Source organism: Gallus gallus, chromosome 3, assembly GCF_016699485.2.
Source record: "Gallus gallus isolate bGalGal1 chromosome 3, bGalGal1.mat.broiler.GRCg7b, whole genome shotgun sequence".
NCBI lineage: Eukaryota > Metazoa > Chordata > Aves > Galliformes > Phasianidae > Gallus > Gallus gallus.
In genome coordinates, this window is record NC_052534.1 from 19,400,786 (window position 1) to 19,424,020 (window position 23,235).

The following is a 23,235-nucleotide window of genomic DNA, read 5'->3' on the forward strand; positions in this document are numbered from 1 at the left end:
TGATTCTGTTATGTATGTTGTATTCACAGTGCTGTCTTGTGAAGACAAGTGCTGTATGGCTGAGAAAATGGATGAGGGAATTTTAATAATCTGGATATGTTTTTAAGAAAGCATGTGGCTCAGAAAGAAGCAGAGGAAGAGTTTACTTATAGGAATAACAAGTGTGTTCATCTAGAATTAAATTATAATCCTGGACTTGTTAATATTTCAGTCTAGAAGAACTAGAGATACTGATGTTCAAAACAGATTTTAGGTTCAAAGGATATATCTGTCTGGCAGAGTGGATTAGTTTTCTGAAATTCTAATTTGAATTTAGAAATTCTGCAGACTCAAACAGCAAGGTCAGTGTCTATTCCGAGGAGGTATCCAATCTGCCAAATAAAAAATGTTTCCATTGTAGAGACTTTAAGTCCAACACAAGCAGTTGAACTTATGCAGGTTGACATGATCATCTGATCTGGATATAAAAATTATGTCCACTGTGTAAATGATATAACTAAACTTATTTCTACCAATATGATATGCACAAGCGCACATATGCTAGATTTTTAGAGATCAGAAAGTGTGTCTAGAACCATGGTAAATCCTAGGCAGCAGGAGGAAGTGAGAGGCAGCTTGCACCCCTGGACACGCAGTACACATGTGCATTCTGACAGAATCGCTTGATTAAAATGTTTGATCTCAAGTTGCAGTGCAACAGATGTTCCACGGGGCAGACAGTTATTAGAGCTATGAGGTCCAATAAACACCTATCACAAAACTAATTGTATCAGTCTGTTTGACAACTTAACAATTACGTGTCTCTTCAAAATTTGGAGGACTGATACTGATTTGTCATTGCAGTGCAGTGAACAGGAAACTAATAAAAATAACAGAGAAAAGCAAAAACATCCAATGGATTCTGTAATTATTAATTTTAAAGAAAAAAAAATCTGTTACACTTTAAAATCCCATTATCATTTGTGCACAGCACAACACATTCTGCCCACCTTTCTTTAATCACACAGTGTACATTGCCAATGGAATTAGGCGACATACCAGTTCAACTGTCAAGGTCTACAGTGTGATCAATATGCTATGTAGGAAATGTGATGAACATAGCAGTGAAGGGCATACAGTGAATGAACACCTTGTGCAGATCAGGAGATCAGGACACAGCATGTATCAGCTGATAGGAAAGAACAGACTGATGTACCCTTCTTATCCTTCCAATTTCCACTGCTGCACAGTTACTCAACAGAGCGCAATGGCTTTTGAAGTTACTGGTAACGTAGCCACTTTATAAATAAAAAAGGGAATACTTTCCTTAATTCAGTATATAGAATCTTCTAATTAAGGTTTCAACTCATATAGGATTTTTCCTTACACCTATTTAAAAGCTACTAAATTATTTAACTTTCTGGAAATACGTAAAATTAACATACTGGTCTAAATATTTTTCCTTGTGTATACAAATCCTTAGGATGATTCTAATTCCTACTCATTAGCAGCATAAAATGTCATGTAGTTTAAAAACATTTTTTGTAAAAGGCATGATTTAAACACTGAAGTTTTGTTAGCTTAACTATTTTGATTTCCAGTTATAAACTCACCCATTATGGATGCAGCATAAGCATATTGACAGTACTGAAGTTTCCACTGGTTGAGGAACTGTATCCAAGTATGCTGGTTCAACTTGATTTCTGTTCAGTTTTATACTAATATAGCTAACTGTAACAGGCAGAAGGAAGCTATGGGCAGGCATTCATTTTTCAAGTGGGTGCTTGTCATGAAAAATCAGCCTGATTAGTCTAAATAGTGAAATTAGTAATTAGGGGTAACAAAGCTGATTTGGTCCTGAATGGATTACACAGCCCTGACACACAAATTATTCTAATGGCAGTTCAGCAGCAGTGGTCATTTCTAGCACCGTGTCAGGGCTAAGCTGCTAAGAGAGCTGTCAAGTTCTTATTTTTTTCTGCAACATATGAATGAAGACGTCCAAAGATAGCCAGCTACCAATGAAAGTTCTCAGTGAATATAATGTGAAAGTATCTGTTATTTTTTGGCACTGCAATTCCCAGCAGACTGTGCATGCTACCATCTGCACAGTAATAACTACAGGAAAGCACACTGCTATGCTATGTAGTTGCAGCTAAGTTGTTCCTAATCCAAGAACACACTCATTTAAGCTTTTACCTTTCTGCTGCAGTGCATGACAATATATACATGTACATATTTCTTTTACCTTAATATATGGGACTTGGCAACATATACAGTATTCAACACAAGGTGATTTAAAAACACATTATAACTTCTAAGAGTCATCAGCTAAGTTGCTTTTCCTTCTCAAGGCTTTAAGCAATTATTTGACCGAGAACTGACTGTGACTGACTCACATTTTTTACTTACTTTGATATTTAAAAGTGTGCATATGTTTGGTATACATTGTTCACGTCAAATAGGTCTTACAATGGCAAGGCAGAGAGAGCTTTTATATATTGAACCATTATGTAGAGCACAGCAGTAATGCCAGATCTCCCAACACTCTAATGATTTTCACTGTACCTGCTGGCTTTCTCAAATTCCCATATAAATTTGTGTATAGAGTTTGTGTCCACCTGAGCATCTGTGATGTCATTTCTTATGAAGCATAAACCATTATGAAAGATAACAGAAGATATTATGAAAGATACTTTTAATATAAAAAATGTAATCACTTCAGGAGAGATCTAATATTTTTAAGTACTGCATTACTACTCATATGCAGCACAATTCAAAGCAGTGGCTAATTAGCAATATGAAATTATCAGCTAGATTCCAATTATTCAGCAGTGCTATTCTGAAAATGTTATGTAATCAAGATCTCAAAAATCAGACATTTTTTAGGTGATGAAACACTCAGACTTAAAGTCTATTATCTGAAATTTTGTTTCTTCTATATAAAACAGTACAGTCAATTAGAGATTTAACCAATTATTCATGCCTAAGGAGTACATCTGATGTTATTTTATTGTCTATACCTAAGCATATAATTTTATACTTGGAGTACTAGATCCTTTCTTGAGTAATTAAGTCCAAATGTGAATGGTGATGAGGCCTTCAACCACTAACTACAAGCAGGCTAATGAGTACTGGATCACTTTGGGTGCCATGCACCTGGAAGATCAGATTAGTCTGTTAGATGAAGCTGTGAATGTTTTCAATTGGCCAGTAAATTGGACAATAATAGAATAGCCTAATTGGAGAAAAAAGGTTGAAAATGTTGCTTTTGTTAAACACTCTCATGCTGCTTTGTTTTGAAGACAGCAGGAACCATGAAGTTCAAGGTAAAAGAAGTGGGATTTAGCTTCACTGTCAAGGATAAACAGCTTAATGGATTCATGTAATTATCCCTACAAGGTGAAGAGTATGAAGAATTTGAAAGGAGGATAACAATAGGGAAACGGTTTGCACAACTTAAAAAAAATCATGCTCACAGTATGAGGAACTATACTATGGCTTCTAGAGGGGTATTACGAGTAGGATTCACAGAACTGAACATTTTCTATGACCCTGTGATGAAAAGGTATATAAATTAATACACAAACTGACAATCCATCAGACCAAAAATGTTGGTTATTTTTATTTATTTATCAAACAGAAAACAAAAAAGTGGCTATATTACTATATGGATTTTGGATATTAAAGGAGTTCTTGGTCTATCAGAAGAGGATATAAAAATAAGCAATGGTTCGAAGAAGAAATTAAAGCAATTCAGTAGAGAAATATGGGACATAAGATAACTTCTGCAGTAGAATACAAATCGTATTTTCTATCTTTTGCAGATATCAAATCAAACTAGGCCATGTTTAACCAAAGGTTACTGGACTAAAATAAATATTGTTATAAATTTGTTGTTGATGGATATGATGTTGATGGATCTGAAGTTAGACTAGACCATCTGATTCAGAGCAGAAGAGTATTCTGAGCATCACTAGAAGAAAAAAAAATCAAACTTGGCCATCAGTAGAACAGAAAAGACAATTTTTTTTTTGTTTTTATGAGAAAAGAGAGAGAGAGAGAGAGAGAGAGAGAGTAATGCCTTTTGATTTTCTTTTGTTTCTTTAGAAAACAGAAAAACAAGCTAAATTCCAAGAGATTCTGCAAAAGATCTATGTGTAAATCAAATACTCACTAATGTACCTGTAGATGAAAATACATATAAGATGGACTACTTGGACAGTGTAGAGCAAGATTAGTTACTTAGCAGTTTGTACACAAATTGTGTTAGTAAACAAAATATCTAATTTTCTAAGGTAACAAATTCACACATTTAAATTTTATGCTTCATTATTAAGCCAACAGTTGCAAACCTAAAGGACCACTTTTTTTTTTTTTTTTTTTTTTAGGAACAAATGTACTGCCTTAAATAAGTAGAGTAAATGGCATATAAAATGTCATTTTTCTAGTGTCACAAACAGATGACACTTCTAGTTCTCCAAAATGTGCATGAAAAAATATTGATACACTTTCTCCAGTCCTTAGTCTTCAAGTGGTAGAGCTCTTCCCTGATAACTGAGTATAGCCTGTATATAGATGGCCTGTCATGTCTCTACAATTGGATAAAACCAGAACTGCTATAATTTAATCAGTTACAAACTGAAAATTGTATTTTGAAAATCAAGTTTATTAATATGTAATCTTTAGGTAATCATATTTATACTCCTAATTTACACAATATTTATAGTATTCTACATGTCCTTGAAATAGGGAACAGGGACACTAGACTATGAAAAAGTGGCCTAGCTGCTGGAGTTCATAAATTTTGTTCAGCTTTGGATGAGTTCAAAGAATTGCCATGTAAGAAAAGCCTTACAGAGGGAATTTATCTGATTATGGCAGTAATAATTACCCAGCTGTTTATTGCAGATAGAGAAATAATTCATGTAGGCAATAGGCCGTGGTGGCAATGACACTCCGCATTTAGTAAATATGCAAACTGTTCACTTCTAATTAACCAAGCTAGAGGATGCCCTTATTAAATGTATAAACTAAAAGTGCCTTCCTGACAAGTGATGAATTGTTACATTGCACAAACTCTTGCCACAGAATTACTGGAGTGAACTTGGGGCTTAACTTCATTAAGAGATCTTGTGGGATAGTTAAATGAGGATGGACAGCATAACAAGACCTACCTGACAGACGATGATATGTTAGAGCTTAATGAAACTGTACCTCTTCCCCTTTTCTACTTATTTTACAGCAAAGATCCTACTTCAGTCAAAACATAAAACTGAGAAACCTGTCTTTGTAGGACAACATGAAATGCTAGGATCAGTCAGTCTGTAGAAAATGTTTTATAAGATCTCAGTAATTTTAACACACCTAGTTCAAAATAAATGCAGCTCAGTGACTGAATGTTAGGACCCAAAATTTCATTCTACAAACTCAGATTAAAAATTTTGCTTTAGATATAGGTGAAATAAAGCTTAATATTTAACCTCTTAATCCAAATGGTGAGCTTACTGCTATACAAAAATACATGAGAAAAAACAGCCTTCATATTTTTAAAGAGTACAGTCTAACCAATTGCTTACATTACCTAGGTTATTCAAGTTTATCTGAAAAAGTTGTTCTATATTACACAGAGCTGGCTAAAATATCACTTGCTCAAAAGAGACATATATAGAATAAGACACACCTGGGGTGTGTCTAGCTGAATCTGCACTGGAAATTTAGCTATTTAGCTTTCTGTGCAATCATATTGGTTCCTACCTTATTCTCAGTGCAATCAGAAATTATTTTCCTATGCAGTTAAAACAAGATATTCCTTGTTTTATAGTTTTAGCCAGTTCATTTCAATTTCATGACCAAACTAAAAAGAAAAAACTTCATCTAAGAAGTCTTGGTTTACAAAATGCACTATTGAAATCCTATAGGAATATAAGCACATATACTGTATAAAATCATATGCATATATGCATATAATATCTATAAAGGTAGGTAAAGAGAAGACCTGAAAATGGGCTAACTTCTCATGGATTTTTTTTTTAATGCTCTGAATCTGTGCAGAAATATAGATTTATGGACAGCACATTTAAGAAGGAACAGCAATAACAATATACATGACTGTAGATAATCTAACTACATGTAACACTTTAGAATGATTCTCTTAAAGCTTTTCTCAGGTCTCATCCCCACTTAAGTTAGTGCAAGCATCTTGATATCATTCACAGGAAACTAGATCAAATCACCAAGAACAACTTCAGTGATTCTAGTTCTATGTTTCCCATCACATCTAGCATTTACAGCTAAAATTCTCTGGAAAAGGCATTGATGGCTCAAGTTACAGGAACTATCACTCAAGATTAATATTCAAATGAAAGAGAGCATATTTGGCACTCATCACTGTTTCTATGGCTCCCAGAGAAAGCTGACAGGATATGTTTACATTCAGAAAATTCTAATTACAGGCAAATAATTTAAAAACTATAATCTGTTTCCTTTAGATATCTTTGAAGACAAGAAAAAGAAGATGGGTTGAAGATAAATTAGATAATTAAGCATAAAGTGAAAGACAACATTACAAAAATGAGCTTTTTATTGTTTCAAGAACTCCAAGGAGCTGTTTGAAAGGCTTTGGCACTAATTGAAAATAGACTACGGAATCAATTGCTTCTGCAGTCAATGAGGAGGAACATTTTAATTGAATTATAAGACAATATATACATTCTTCAAAATACTTTGACACTTGAGAAAATAGCCAGCACCTGGACTTATCTTTATCAGAAAGGATCAGACAGATGGAGGCTGAACAAGTTCTCCTCGTATTAGTATGACAACAGATGATTTATTTCAAGCCCTCTTTGTGGAGAACAGCAATACCTCAAAAGTTTTAAGAAGCAAAGTGCTTGTCATGTTAAAAGTAAATAAAACTCAGAAATGCTCCAGTAATCAAGAATAAATTCAATACTCTTACTTTTTTCCATGCTACGAGATTAAGCATATTTGCAGGAAAGCTAAATATTGCATTAGAACACCAGCAACATACAACACTACTGTATTTCACCGTTCAATAAGATTATAAAAAATTAGACTGTATAAAGGATTTGTAAATATATGTATTACCAAGTAAGTGATTTATATCACTTTTCATTATCTATTTCCTTGGCATTATCTGAAGAAGCTTTAATGATGACTGTGATTCTAAATCTGCTGATAGAACAGATAGTCAAACTTGGATGAAAGTCACACACAAGGGCCACACTCAAGACCTTTGCACTATGAGAGCCAACAAGAAAAGAGAAAAAATTGGTGTCAATCTTCTCAGTGTGTGAAATTCACGAGTTAACAGTGTTTACATACACTCTGATTCTTGCAAAAAACAGACTCTGGTCTTAGTCTGCTATATGCAATTCAGTGTCTATTCAATAGCAAAGAAAGACTAAACTACCTGCCTTGATTATACAAGAACCCCCTACATCAGTACCTTGCCACTGCTTTGCTAGTTTTCTGACAGTGCTATCTTACTGAGTTGTATACCTAGGAAAAAACTAAATGGTGCCATTCATCAGCAAAAGGAGCACTACATCCCAAAATCTTATCTCCAGTTGCACACCTGACATACAGCAAAGTTGCTTTACCGTAGTTTAAAGGCCAGTGTGTAGATAACCTTAGACAGAGAACTGTAAGTTAATCACACAGTTGGACAACTGACGTTATCCATAAATTATTTTGATACAGTGGCACCAGCATGCTAATTTATGCGACGTTCATTTGCTTATTATGGATTGGAAACTGCTTCTCATAAAACAAAATTCTAACATATCATATGAACTTACAGTCTATGCTAATTGCTTTTGGCATATTTCCCTTTGCAACAATTTTGCCAAGTCTCAGAGATGTTAAATGTAGCTTTAAGAATGCTTCAAAACAAAGTATTTTTCCTCAACATGAAATATAGTAATTTTAATGAGAAATAATTGAATTAATTTTAATACATTTATGTATGCAACCATCCAATTAATCCATATTCAGGCAGAATACAGTATGTATCGGCATTTATTCAAATGACTACATACAAATGACTACAACATATGAAGAATTATTACAAAAATCTACATAGCAAAATTCTATTAAAAAAAAAAAAAAAAAAGACTGTTTCCCACTTGGTTGGTTTAGAAGTTCCTAAAACCACACTCTTTTCAGTGGCGTCTAGTGCCAGGACAAGAGACAGTGGACACAAACTGGAACACAGTAAGTTCTCTGTGAACACCAGGAAGCACTCCTTTACCGTGCAGGTGATGGAACATTGCTACAGGTTGCACAGAGAGGTTGTGGAGTCTCTCTTTTGGAGATCCTCAAAAGTTCCCATAACAAAGTACTGGGCAATCTGCTCTGGATGGCCCTACTTGAGCTGGGGGGTGGGACCAGATGGTGTCCAGAAGTCCCTGCCAACCTCAGCCATTCTGTGACTTTGTGAAACCTTGTACAAATTTCAGAATTTAGGACTAAGAAACTCATTTCAAAGTTACACCGAAACTAAACAATACAAATGTAAAGAAAAAATTGACTATGGCCTTATGAAGACAGAACATAGTGTTCAAATTCATTCTTTTGCCATCTGTCAAGGGATTCTTTGAATCACTTCTTATCTTAACTAAGGACTCTATGAAGACTCTACAGCCGTTAAACGTATTGGTTTTACCCTTTATTCTTCAGCCAGTCTGGGAGCTAAAACAGCTATCTCCAATTCTTACAAAAACAGCATCTTAGGTTAGGATAAGCAGTCCGTTAAGGTGTGCAAACTCACACATAATATGACTATTATTATTTAATTATATTTTAGGTCAATTTCTGTTAAATCAATTTCTGTTAAACTTAATTACATCCCTCTATGGCTTTAAACTGGGGCAGCTTCTATTAAGTTTACTTTCTCCTGGGACTTTCACAGTAAAGACAAATGATAAAGGTCCAGTTACTAAATGAGGGCAGCTATTAAATAAGGCCGGCTTGTATTAAAGCTGGAAGGTAAAGATGTGGATATCAGATGAGATTACCCCCTTGTAAAAGAAATGTCTTGTATGGGGGAAAAAAAAGAAAAAAAACTGGGGAAAGAGGAAAGAGAGAGGGCAACAAACTTTGTTCAGTAATTCCTATAAGATACCAGGCTGTAAACTAACAGAATGCCCAAAATTCTACAGTAACTTCCTGTGAAATGGGTGATAATTCTGTACAGGCTTCTCCCTAATGAAAGGAGAGAAAACAAAGCACAACCTCTGGTCCTGGTGACCATGAGGTAAAACCATACCTTGAAAGGACCTGCAATGTAATTCCAGGTTGTTGTTGATAAACAAAAAATCTATTAGCATTCTTACAGAAGACTAAGAAACATATTGCAGCACAGTTTAGGACTACAGCATACCTTCAGAAAGAATACAGCTTAAACAAACTTATGAAATGACAAACTTATAGTGTGTGGTTTTTGTTGATTTTTTATTGTAGTTGTGTAGTTGGTTGATTTTTTATACTATGAAAGTTCTAAAAATCTTTTTTTTTTTTTTTTTTTTTTTTTTTACTGTGGTTGTAGTACTATTGGTGGAGAAACTTAGTTCTTTACTTTCATGGTCACAGCACTAAGGCATTATACTCTGATGAATGTAGCTGTAAGAAATGATAAAATAATTGCATTGCTTCATTTATCATGGTTCTGTTGTTTCTTGGTGTTCTTGAGCTGTGAAACACTCAAAGGCAGCTTAATCTGAATGCACAAGTGTAACAAGGGGCTCTGTCCATAAACATATACATTTCCATAATGCTGAAGCTGGAATAAAATTCAGCCAGTTCATAAATGTACTCCTTTAATTTCAGACAATATAAATTGCCATATTTAATATCTACAGAGATATCTATTAGCAATGAAGTTGTACTCTCCCTTTTGATGCGTTAGGGGATGGAAATATGCAGAGAATCCCTCTTCTACCTTGTTCAGTATTCCTGGTAGAAAACACACTGGGCCACCTTGGGGCCAAAGCAGTTGGCAGCAACTTAGCCCAATGACAGGAAAAATCTGTTTGGCTGAGGGCTTACACCTGATCTTCACTAAGCATCTGTTAGATTTAATCAAAAGAATGTTGAAGATAATATACATATTAGTTTTCAAATATACTTGAGCAAAAGATTACTTCAGCAGGTCTTGTTTGGACTTGAGAAGTGAAGAATTTTTAAAACTGAAAGGATATGGTCTATTTGACCAAATTTTCCAGAAAACTCATTTTTAACTTTTTGGTTTTTAATCTGAAAGACAGATTTAGTTTATTTTTTAATCTGATAGTTAAAAAAAATTGTTTGAATTTCAGAAGGCAGAATTCAAATTAGTGGAATATCAATATACCAATAGCCAAGTAAGAGCTCATACATGCCAACTTTGACACAGTTTCAAGTACCTAAAATTATACCATTCACCTTACCTGTTAAAGAAAAGAAACGCACTGATTAAAATATCTATACAATTACAAGCACTATGTATATATATATATATTATTTTTTTTTATGAACTGAAACAAATATTAGGGAATTCTGAACAAGAAGATACGACAGATGTTTTGAAGAGATACAGTTGAAGAGATTTTTTAAATTTAGTTCTGCAGAGTTGTAATATTGCACGTTCTGTGCAAAAATACATTTAAATAGACTATGGATAGACAGTTATCAGTATATTTCATTACATCTAACAATGTAATGCAGGAGTTATTTCAATGCTATGACAAAGAGGACACTAACAGCACCAACAATAGTTGTGCAAAAATAATATAAATTAATACGTAGCGTTTAAGCAAGTTGGATAATTTGTGCTTTACATACAGAAATGGCATATGTTGTTTCCTGTAACAGAATTCTGATTGAATTGTCTCTATCATGCGGCCTACATGAGACTTCCAGAAATATGAATTCCTTATATTTATATGCGAAGATTTGACTCAGCTTTCTGTACAGCAAAAACTGTCCAACACTCTTTCATTTACAATGAGAAAGTATTACTTCCATTCAGCCAGTGAGTATTTTGTCTGTTTTTTCTGTTATCTGTAGAAATTGTCACATATCAGGACAGCAAATGAAGAAGAGAAGAAAGCCAGGCATTTCCAGGTAATTCCAAGAAATTAGAATTCATAACAGTCAAAATGAGAACAGGATGTGGCACAACATGCATAGGATTAGAATTAAAGAGAACGATGGCTGAAACATACACATATATTTGTTAATGGAAGGGATCCTACACTTAAAGAAATAGCTTAATTAGCAACATCATTTTTTCCAAGTAAAAGAAAAGGAAATTAAGGTTCTACCACATAGTTTTTATCTTTACCTGACAATCTCATTATTCAGAGAAATGGCTTCCAGGTACTTCTTCAGTGCATAGTAATTATGGGTATATTTTCGGACATAATATCCTCTCCATCTTTTCTGAATCTACAAGAAATAAAAACTTATTTAGTATATTTCAAATTGAAACTTTTTATGTGTATGAAATAACTGTTATATTTCCCAAAGAATAGGATGTCCTTAAAAGCAATATCAAGAAGAGGCACCACTAGCTTTAAGTGAAGAAAATGCAGGTAAGATGTAACATATTGAAGTTAAATGGTGATATGAATTTACTATTAAATGCCAACATCAACAAATAATATCCAATTTTAAGTAACTGTTTATGTTGCATCTGTTTATGTTGTTAAGAAACATCTGCTGCCGCTGTGGCATTGCTTCATGTCAGAATGGTAAAAAGAAGTGGTGCCCTTTTTCGAAGTTACAGCATCTTTACACTCTTTTGTGCTCTGGATATGTGGTAAACTGAATGGAAGCCTCCCAGTAACTCAGTGAATGAGGATTTCTGAAAACATCATTTACGAACTGTCAGTCTTTCCCATGTAAGATGATGCATGTCTACTTGTTACACATTAATTACAGTCTTCTCACAAAATACTATTCCTTCTGCCTAACAGATGAAGCTTAAACCAGAAAAGGAAACCTCTTTATCTGTAGTTAGTTCTGATGCTGTAGTAAGAACAGAAATTATGTAGTGTCCTTCATAAGAAAGGATTCAGCTTGATACATTTTAAAATGCATCGGTTTCAAAAAAAGACAATTCAGCCTGGCTCTCCCCAAGTATTTAGTTTAACAAAACAGTTTAAACCTTCCATCATATGTGAAAATGCTAATTATGATGTTTCTGAAATGATTACAGGTTTACTGGCTATATATTTGGTGGAAAGGGAAGGGAAGCATTAAGTAGCACTACTGCCATTTGCTAGTCATATCTATCCCTCCGGAATGCATCACATGTACTGATGCTGCTGGAAAACATAACTTCTTTTCAGTCATTCTGAGGGCTGTTTTCAGCCTTCATTATCTATATTGTAACAGATCAGTGTATTTTATATCAGTACATCTCAAAAATAGATTCACAATCTTTTCCTCTGTCCTCAGTGTCTGAACTTCTCTTTATTTACATTCTTCCACCCTTGAATTTATCTACCTATAAAATATTCTTTAGTTTCTTCTTTGTATTCTTTCTTTTGCTTTCAAATGCATTTCAAAATTAATTTCTCAATTTCTACCTTCAGTTCTGCCTTACTTTATTCCTGCTCCAGCTCACACCTCGTGATCTTTGCAGCTTTGAAATCTTATTAGACATAACAGCAGAATACCAAAATCTACTAAGTAAATAAATAAATAAATAAAAACAGTCTGATGTCTTACTATCAAGGAGCAACTCCATGGTTAGAAGCTATCCTCAGAAGCATTGAAAAGAAGAACATTCAGATTTGCCAAGTGCTCTCCTTTTCTTCTGGGCCTCTGGCTACTAAATGTTTTAAGAAATGCAACTCTTCACTGTATCTACAAGGAATGTTTTTCTTGCTTTTCTTCTGCATCAACTCTTCTCAGAACCAAGCTACAACCTTGTAAGTGGAGTAAATCCATTTTCTGCTACTTTGTTATTGTTGCTGTTGACTGTTTTCTTTCCCTAACTTTTATTCCAAAGTAGCATAATGCAGAAGAGGCAGAAAGAGAATCATGAATTGTGCTTGATTTGGGAAAGAAAGCAAGGGAAAAAAAAAGATGCCACTTGCCCAAATCACAAATCAGACATTGCTCACAGTGACTTCCTCTTCAAGTTTTAGCAGAGCTTTTAGGAAACAGGCAAAACTGTCTCTACTTCTTCCAGCTCCTTTGCAGTCAAACTCTGTATGACTAACTATGGTAACAGACAAAAGTTACTGCAATTTTGCAACTGCCGCCATTTTCTGTGCTGAAAACAATAATGTACTGGAACCACCTATATGAAGATTAACAACTGCATAATTTTAAACACTGTCTCTGGTATCATTTTTCAAGCACAAAAGATAAAACTACTGTTTAAAGTAAAAACAGGCTTTAATCTAAATTTAATCTAGACTGTTGATACCTAGTGGTGCAGTTATGATTATCTCTTTATGTAAGATGTAATAAGTATCATAAGAAAGCTTGCAATAAGTCTTTGACTGATACATCACAAAACAAGTAAAATGATTCACTAAAGGTATGAGGAATAATTGGATATTTACTTTTAGTGTCAGCATTCCCTTTGTGCATCACCATGCTTTTCCTCTCTTCTTAAATGAGACTCAAAAGTAATATAAAAAGTTGGTGTTTTCTTTAACCTATGTATTGTTTCTTTGTTTTTAATAAATACATAAAAAAGAGTCAAACCTCTAGACATTGATATAAGTAAATGTTATGTAATCAGCTGAACATAGGAGCAAGAAAGGTTCACACTAAACATGCTTTCTTTGCACAAAATTGTAGTAAATTTCATAGTCTTTACAACTCTCTTTCTCATACACAAGTGCATCGGTTTAAAAAGGGATATAGAAAGAGGAAAGAATGAGCATGCCTTCAGAGATGTGGGATTAAGCAAAATCCTTTGCATGTGAATAAGGATCTTAGCTTTGTTTCTCTGTTTGGCTTCAATATTTCTCAACAAGAGTAACTTGGCTCCCATATAGCTGTGTGCTCATTAATGCAGGATTACGGTCCCTTTGAAACTATTTCTGACAGTCTTCACCTTCCAGCTATAAATGCAGAACTGGATATTTGTGGGTTAAAGGATCAAAACTCAAACTGAAAGACAATAAAACTGTAAAATTGTATAAACCTATAATTATCTTCAATAGGCTCAGAGTACCAATTAAACATCACATTCTACCTTTATTTACACCGCTTTCTGTCTAGAATGACCTCACTGAATGAATCATAGGAAAGAAACACTGCATTACATCACGAATTATTTTAGGCTACATAAGTTGCTCTGAAAGTTATGCCTCCTGTCTATTTCCATGGAAACTACAACAGTTACAAAAAGCAGAATAAAACTATTTGATAGATCAAATTTGCAGCTACAAAACACAGTTTTTCAACATAATCACTATCATTAGCTATGCATTTTCACCAGTGATAAACAAGAGCCTGCATGCTGTTAATATTTACTTGACCACACGGTAAGCAGCTTGTCTTTCACATCGCTGTCACCACTGCTGAGACACATTATCCACCAATTCATTGTGCTCACAGCCATTGTTTGGTCTCCATAAATGTTTGGCAAGCATTGATAAACGTCAATGGATGCCATTTTTTCCACATGGAGGAATTCAATTCCACTTGGGCTTCATATGCACTTCCATGTCAGACGTCATATTGTCAAGCTGCCCCTCTGCTGCCATCTGTCTTGCAGCAACAAAATGTAATGGAATATTGGTAGGAAGGTTCAGTCTCTACTGCCATGTCACCAACATCCACCACTGCTGTTGTGGCCTAACATAATAAAATTACTTTAGGAGTAGCGCTTGTTGATTTCTACTTCACTAATTATATGTGTCAGAAATCAGAAGACTGAAGACTAATCTCTCTGGAAAAAGAACCTTACACAGTTATGCCGATGATGCTCTTATCTGTAATTTGAACATTCTAAATGTTTGTTTTTATAATAAAGGACAAGTGTTATTTTGATGGTAATGTGACATCACAATTTCGGTGCCTTCTGTCTTTCATCTGTTTGGGTTGATGAAACATGGACAATGTGGGCAACATTTTCCAAACAATGACATTATCATAGTGGCTGAAAGCGTGGGTTACCTCAGCCAGTGAGATTTTTATGAGCACGGTATGCAGGCTCTTGTTCATCACTGGCAAACTGACAAAGCTAATGGTAGTAACTATGTTGAAAAACAGTGTTTTGTAGCCAAGAATTTTCTCTATCAAACTGTGTTATTGTGCTATTTGTGTCTGTTGCAGTTTCCAGGGCAATAAACAGGAGGCATTACTTTTGGAGTGACTTATAATGTACTGCAACTATATTTCTTTTTAATTCCAAGGTGAATGTTTTAAAATTTCTTGGGGGGAAAAAAAAAAAAAGAGGCAAGTGTGTATGCCCTTCAAAGTAATTAGCAAGTTTCAACAGTGATTGGTACAAAACAATTATTGTCATTGATCAGCACTGAACAGATAATTTTAAACAAAGTCATTGTGTGCTCAGCAGATTACAGCTTGTTAACGGGCAAGTTCTAAATGACCTCTTAAGCTAGTCAAATCAATGATGCATATTCCTCATTAAGTAACATCAAAATGTAAGTGGTCTTATAAATAACGTTTATTTTAAGCACTAAAACAAATGGCAAAACCTTGATATATCAAAAGCCATCTGCTCATGAAAATATTTCTTTTCCCAGGGATTATTTTTGCAGCCGAAAATTTATAGCATCTTAAATCTTTTAGGGGAGAGAATCATGTTGCAAAGTAGTGCTCAAAAGTAAAATTAATTAAAACAAGTTCTTTTAACTTACAAGGGTGAAACTGACAGTTCTGATTACAAGTAAACGCAATACAGGGAGACAGAGATGTAGACTGACTTCAAAACTATGAGCATGTGCAATAATTCTAATATCAAAATCAAAAATGTCTTTCCAACCAGTGACTGGAAACCAAAATAAATCATTCAATAATATTATGAAGCAAAAGTAAGTTGTCTAATACAAAAATATACACAGTTATTGCTATATTTTCAAAACACTGAGGCATTTTAATTGTGAATCAAGCCCATTATCTGTGGATGCAAGGCACTGTTGGCTTAGGAAAATCAAACTCTGGCCATACAATTTCCTTGCACAAACTCAACAGGCCTTAGTTGCTGTTGTTCTGTATTTCAGTTAGTTCTTCAATAACCAGATAATGGCAGAAAAACACATTCAGTGTTCCAGAATTGTAGCATTTTAAATCTGCTCTGTAGATATGGCTGCAAAAGATATAGAGAGATGAGAATTGGATTCTGATATTTGCAATGAAATAATGGTCTCTTGTTTTCTACTGATTTAAATTTCCATTAAAGAAAAGGACAACTGAAAAAATGCTACTTTGAAGATTTATATCACCTAATCATTCAACATTATATTTCCATTACAAATGAATGAGAACACATTCAATTTCAAAAATGAAAGACCAAATGCAAAACACTAGTTGACTAGAATATGTAATTACCTTTGAAATTTGGTCTTCAAGTGCCTTCTAAAAGTACACAGCTAACTTTTGAGAGAGGACTTGCACCATATGTTTTCCCACTGATTTTAACTGCATGAATATATAGCATTTACTCTCTATGGAATAGTTGCAAGCCAGCTAACTAAAGAGTAAACTAAAGCAAATGAGTGCATTTTTGAACAATTAGATTGCTGTAAAATACCGTTAGCTCTCTAAAATGCACTAAATGTAAGATTCTTGTGCTTTTGAGAGAAACACCACCAAGTCAAAAACCTGATGGGAATCTAATGACACAACTTTTGATTCTGAATTATCTGGGAGACAAGAAAGGCCACAGTTCAGGGAATCTTTCTACTTTATAAGAATCCCTCTGGGTTACTCTCTAACCCCATCACATCCCTACATTTGGTAGAATCCAAAATGTAATCTGCATTGCCTGGAGAGATACGGGCGTTTAAAGTAAAACAGATTTTGTTGCTGCTGTTCTTTTTCCCCCCACAAAATAAAAGTAGTAAAGGAGGCGAAAAGATTTCATCCCAAGGATTATCTCATGTCCTTACCTAGTTTGCTTTATTTGTTCAAATATGGTTCCAGAGTTCAGGAAAAAAATGTTAATTTTAGTTTAATATATTTTGCAGCTTTCCCATGACAACTATGTGTTTATTAAACTTCAAGGACTGTTTACTCACTTCTTCATCTGGCAGAAATCACTCAAAATATCATCAATGAGATCAGAGCAGCACTAACTTATGTCTGGCAGTGAACTCATCCAGTACAAAGTAACTCTTCTGACATTTGATGCATCATTTGTAATGTATTAACGAAAGAATAAGCACAGCAACTTTAATGAACATTAAACTTCTATTGTTTGTCAGAATTTTAAATGTCTACATTTGTAAGAACACTCCCAGACAGAGTGTTTGTTTTATCATCATATATGGTAAGGTACAACATTTAAATGGGGCAAGACACACAGAAATGCCTTCAATTCAGCTACAGTTTTCAAATATAACCCAGACTACCGAGAGTAACTTTAATTTTTAACTATGTACTATTTCCCGCTGTTGCCATCAGCATATCAATCAAGTGTGTATTATTCTGGTTTGCTCATTTTATTAAAAGCAAATTCGGAGCACAATTGACTTTTCATTTGTTTAACAAGTGAAGAAATATTTACCCTGACAGCCATTTCATTGTAGAAATTCATCTTCATAATAAAATATGCTGTCTGTGAATCAAGAAAAAAAAAAGATGGCATACATTTCAGTTAACACAAAGACAGTGCTCCTATTTTTACATATAAAAGATAAGAATCTTTATACATAATACATAATAAGAGTCCTAGGCTTAGAGAGAATAAAATCAAACTTTGTATTGAAGAGATAGGCTTCCTAATACATAATGCAGGCTTAACCAGAAAAATCTATGGTAGTCAAACTAGGAGCTAATGGAGATATATGATCATAAAATGCTCTCCGCTGAGTTTGATAATCAATGGTGCTCTACTGAGAGTAGAATAACAAAGCAGAAATATTCACAAGTGCTGGTGACACATAGTATTGTATGATTTATTCACTGGGGTTCTTTTAGCCAAAACTCACAGAAACATAAAAGGAATTCATATTTCAAGACGTCTGGTTTAATGAAAAATTCAAAGAAATGCTGTCTTCAGTCGAAATCGTTCAAGGATACGGATGCAGTGATGGAGCAAAATTGTGCCTTCCAACCATCTGTACTAAATGTTATGTACTTAGCTGTCTCCCGAGTAATCCTTGGGAATTTTGTTTCATTTAATATTCATTTTAACATCATAAAATCATAAATACAATGATACCATGTTACAGTGAATCCCCTGATATAGAAAACATTTCCTGAAGTCCTGGTTTCCTTCCAATAAAGTAGAATTCCTCTCATAGTGAACGAATTCCCTATTATACTAAGCAATCACTTGGCAGCATAGGTTATTTTAATGGATACATCACTTTAAACTAAGCTTTCACATCTGTTCCGCCCTCTAATTACAAATGCAAAATGAACATAATTCACAATTGTATCATAAAAAGTAAAATATAAGTACTTTGAATGCAAGAGTATGTCCTTTATTTAGCACAACATGCAGCTTTTATGTTTTTCTCATGTTTTAGACACAAATCAAAGGCAAAAGTGCTTTCCCCTGATATAGTGATTTTCTCCCCCATGGCAAACAGGAATTCACTATAAAAGGGTTTCACTGTAATTAGTGTTATTTGAATTGCCTAGTCTGATCCAAAGCAAATTGTCTGTGGAGAGCAGCAGGACTGGATTATTTATCAACAGTCTGGGCAATTAAGAAACAGTTGGCTGCAATATGTTATTTACAAATGAACACAATGATGCTACTTCATTTTAAATTCTCTTTCTTCATTACATTAAGCAAGGCATAATTCCTGCAGTTTAATTAAGGTGCATTTTAAATGCTCACTTTAATATCATACCAATCTACTAGTAATAGATACAGGAGTAAATATATTTCCTATATGAAAGAAAAATGCAAAACTGCTAAATCTCAAAAAAAAAAAAAAAAAAAAGAAAAGAAAAAACCCTTTCCCTTATATATGTATATGCATATACACAAGTATATCTATATATGTTTTATATATTTGAGGGAATCACAGTTCCAAATGTATGAATTAGAATAAATAGCAGGGTCTATCTTCACTTTTCTCTACGTAACTACTTTCGATGTGATGCTAACTGCAGATATTGGAAAGAAATGATGTTTTCCACATCTAAGTATGTTCTTAAATTGGTAGAATTTTGCTTTAAATCTCATCTTTTCTTTCCTTGGAAGAGAATGTAAGAGTTGCAGTACCACCAAATAGCTTAAATATGATAAGGGGTTTCTCTCCATCAGTGATTAAATTAACCAATCTCACACTTTTTTGTTTTCCTCACACTTGAAGGCCTTGAGTGCTTTGGTTTGAAGGCACGCTAATTCACTGCAGAACCTAACTTATCATCATTGTGCTCTTTATGTCATTGGTACTGAAAGAAAGTGGGATCACTTTCCCTTTCCCCCTGAACTTAGTGAAGTACTGATGAGCTCTGCAAATCTACCTCCCTATGACATTTACAGGCAGCTAGACTGTGAATACACACCTCACATAGGCATGACAAATCCATGCCTTACACTACCACTACTCAACAAAATCACTCATAATGGAAAGGGAATTACACATTCCTGCCTTTACTCATTGTTGCTTTAAATCACAAGTCAGTCAAATGGAGAATTGCTCATATCATTTTGTTTCACAGTTTGATTCTCTAGTAAATTCTGATCTAATCTTGATTAGAATACAACAAAGTAAACTCTGCTTTTACAAATGACGGATAACGTGTTCATCCCTATTCACAAAAGTATAAGCATTATTTCGTGCTTCAATTCAAGTCTATATTTATGTACTTTCCTAGTAAACAAAATATTATCCTTGAATCCAAGGTCCTCTCTTATCCACAAGACACCTGTTTATGTCCACTTTTCTCATGCTTAAGTGCAATTTCCTGCATTTCTGTTTATGATCATTGCCTCCCATCATATGATTGGACACCAATTCCAAGGCTACATTTTCATGCTGACTCTCTGAGAAGAACTATCTCACTATCCCATCCACATGAACCACCACCACTTCCCCTACGTATTGTTTGTATCTATCTTTGAGGTTTATGAACAGATCTCCCTACTAGTTTACTTTAAAGGCTATGATTCCAAAATTGAATCCTTTTGTGTATAAACTTTTGCTGTATAAACTTTTGTGTTTAGTCTTTTTCCTTTTTTACTATTTAAAAACACGTTTGGGGATCACTCACAAATATTTTCTGATCATGATCAGTGTTTTCTTTGCATTTATACAGATAATACTAGCTGTACACCAGAATTGCGATTGCAAACAGATATAGAGAAAGAACAATCATTTGGTCTGAGCCAATATGCTTTTTTTTGTAGAAGAAATAAGTGTTTGACTAATTCCTGTTAATCTGGGAATTTAAAACTGGCTACTGAGTTGAAGCTAAATTATTTAAGATGGTTTCAAACTATGTACCATAAAATACTTTTTACATCTATATATTCTTCCAAAGGGAGCTGAAAACAAGCCCACCATGCATACCAACTTCATTTAATAATGAATTCCATTTGCCTCAACAGGCGATTTCTTGTCTTTGGAAAGTATTATAAAATGGAACACAGAGATATAGACTGATTCATGTTTTGGTGTTTGCCTCGTTTTAAAACTCATCCGTTCCTGCAGATACTTCAAGACTTTCAAAACCTAGTACTACCAATGTAACAGAGGCATTAAGAAACTTACAGTAGCTAAGCTCTTAATCTTAACTTGATATAAATGTTAAGAAAGAAACCTTTTAACCAAAGCTGCTAATTAGAATATAGAAAGCTCCATAGCTTTGGTCACATAAACTCTATAAATAGATTTTTTTATTAAGTTAATGAATGTTAAAAATCAACAGAAGAGGCACTAGAGGAGTAACAAATGAAATACTAGTAGTGATGCACATATGGACAGCCAATCTGATGAGCCTCAGCCTTTGTTATTTTCCGCATCAGTACCACTCACATTTCACAATTTTGAATATAATCATTAAAATGATTTACTATCTATGAATCATGGGTATTCTGTGCATATGCTTTGCCTTGTTTGCTGGCAGCAGATACCAATATAGTCATTATCAGAAGAGAAATTTTGAAGTGACCAAATTTTTTTGTGTTTAAGAAACAATCACATCAAACATATTACTGCATTTCATTATCATGAGTCATTACAACTACTGTTAGTAAGAGTTCAACGTGAATATTAAGTGATCTTTTAACAGAAAAATTGCATTTAACCACTGATAAGATTTTTGTTTCATTTAATTTTTTTTCAATTTAACCCAGTCACTGAGTGTGGAAAAATAGGGATGAATATAGGGAATGAACTTGAATGTCTGAGAAAAGACAATATAGATTACAGCAGTCTAAAGGGGCAAAATTATCTGCTACTTGTATAGTTTTCAGGTTGGCTTCCTATCAGGCTGGGCTATTCAGTCTCTCTGATGAGTCAGGAAGCACAAATTGAGGCATTTGTGGGAAAATATGGTTTTCTATGCTGATTGCTCTACATCACTTGCTGAGGTGATACTGTTTCTCTAATGTTCTGGCTAATACTAGATGAATGCCAGAAACTGCATGAATTTGTTGAATAATTTCGAATATGTTTTAAGTCAGTGTGCTTAAGGTTTTGTCATACATTACAGCACAGAAACCAAACTTCCCTAGATTCAAGGACAATATTCAGTTAAGTTTTTTCTTTTTTTTTTTTTTTTTTAATTTCATATTAAAGCAGAATCCAGTCCAACTACACAGCTATCTAGCCTATATTAAAGTAAATAAATAAATAAATAGGAGTGTTTTAGAAGATGGACAGAGAATCACAGCCTGGAAGGATGACATAATTAAGCCAGGTAAGCTGGAAGAGGTAAAATTTTAATTAGATTACTGATAATTGTAGGGGAGGAAGAGATAAGTTTTAGGCATGCAAGTCTGCAAGCATAAAAACATAGTTTAGTAGGAGGAATGGACATTAGCCTGTAACATATGAGTTATAATGGCTCAGCTTTTTCCTTCTGCTTGACTTGTCAGTTTTGACTAAATAAAACTATTAAAAAATTTCATCAAGAATAAATCACTAACAAGCCAAAATTACTGTAAAATATTAACACAAATTGGCAAATTACAGAAGTTAACTACTCATTAAAAACTTTATTATTTTAAGTTAAAGATAAATTAGCTTTTTCTTAATCTCCTAAACCCGTTAAAAAGGTTTCAGCTAGTATGCTGTCATATACTTCGCTATCTTCCCCTCTTTCAAGGGAATTAGATAGACTGTGATCTGCTGTGTGCCTTAAGGCAAAACCTCAAATACTTCAAGGTTCATTAAGTAAGAGATTTAAGTCACTAAAGTATAGAACAGTGGTACGTAGAGATACAGGTTTATATTATTTTCAGAATTAGAAGTTCTACCAGCAAGAACAAACAAACAAAAAATCACATTGAAAAGCTCCACTCCTGCCATTAGCATCATGCAGGCAGGCTTCTACATGAGCAGATCTCATTGCTGGACTGGGAACTGATACTCCAGAGCTGCAAACACTTTAGAACTAACTTAATTTGACTATCATAAACAGGCTTACAAAAATTTGTGGTGCTTTTCATTATGGTAACAATTAAGTACATGACTGCATGTATCAAGAAGCAAAGTTTCAGCTCTTAAATTTCAAGGCAAGTAAATGAATTACTCCAAACTTATTCCATAAATATGCAAACAAGATTTTTAAACCTGGTTTTCTACCTTAATCATTTTTCTGAAGTATCTTCTGCTTTGATAGCCTCTCCACCATTTCTGTATAGAAATCGCCATTTTGTTCAGATATCTAAAATTAAACATATTTAAAAATATATTATTTTGAAAGATTACAACTGCAAATGCATTATTTCCTAATATCCATCCATACTCCAAACTGAAGTTCCATGAACTTTTTTAACCAACATATCTAACCACTTCAGAATCTATTCTAGGGACCTTTTGTACTACTTACCTATGAACATCTAACATAGAAGCTGCTCAGTACAGCTACAGGCACTCATTGGAGGTAGGCCTTCCCAGTACATGATTC

At 34.0% G+C, this 23,235-nt stretch overlaps 1 protein-coding gene across 7 annotated transcripts in view; it reads right to left on the reverse strand.

The window, feature by feature from the left end:
* The window catches only part of SPATA17 (spermatogenesis associated 17), a 189,531-nt gene that overhangs the window by 159,702 nt on the left and 6,594 nt on the right, over positions 1–23,235 (reverse strand). For 6 of the 7 annotated variants that reach the window (XR_005858125.2, XR_005858126.2, XM_040697417.2 and 3 more), the window contains exons 3-5: positions 22,911–22,992; positions 17,705–17,755; positions 11,327–11,430 (exon numbers count right to left, since the gene is read on the reverse strand). Coding sequence is in view for 5 of the 7 variants with exons in the window: in XM_040697417.2 (XP_040553351.1) it covers positions 11,327–11,430; positions 17,705–17,755; positions 22,911–22,992 (237 nt within the window). In the remaining 2 variants the exon portion in view is untranslated. The remainder of the gene's footprint in view (positions 1–11,326; positions 11,431–17,704; positions 17,756–22,910; positions 22,993–23,235) is intronic. The other variant, XM_040697418.2, reaches the window with a different exon arrangement.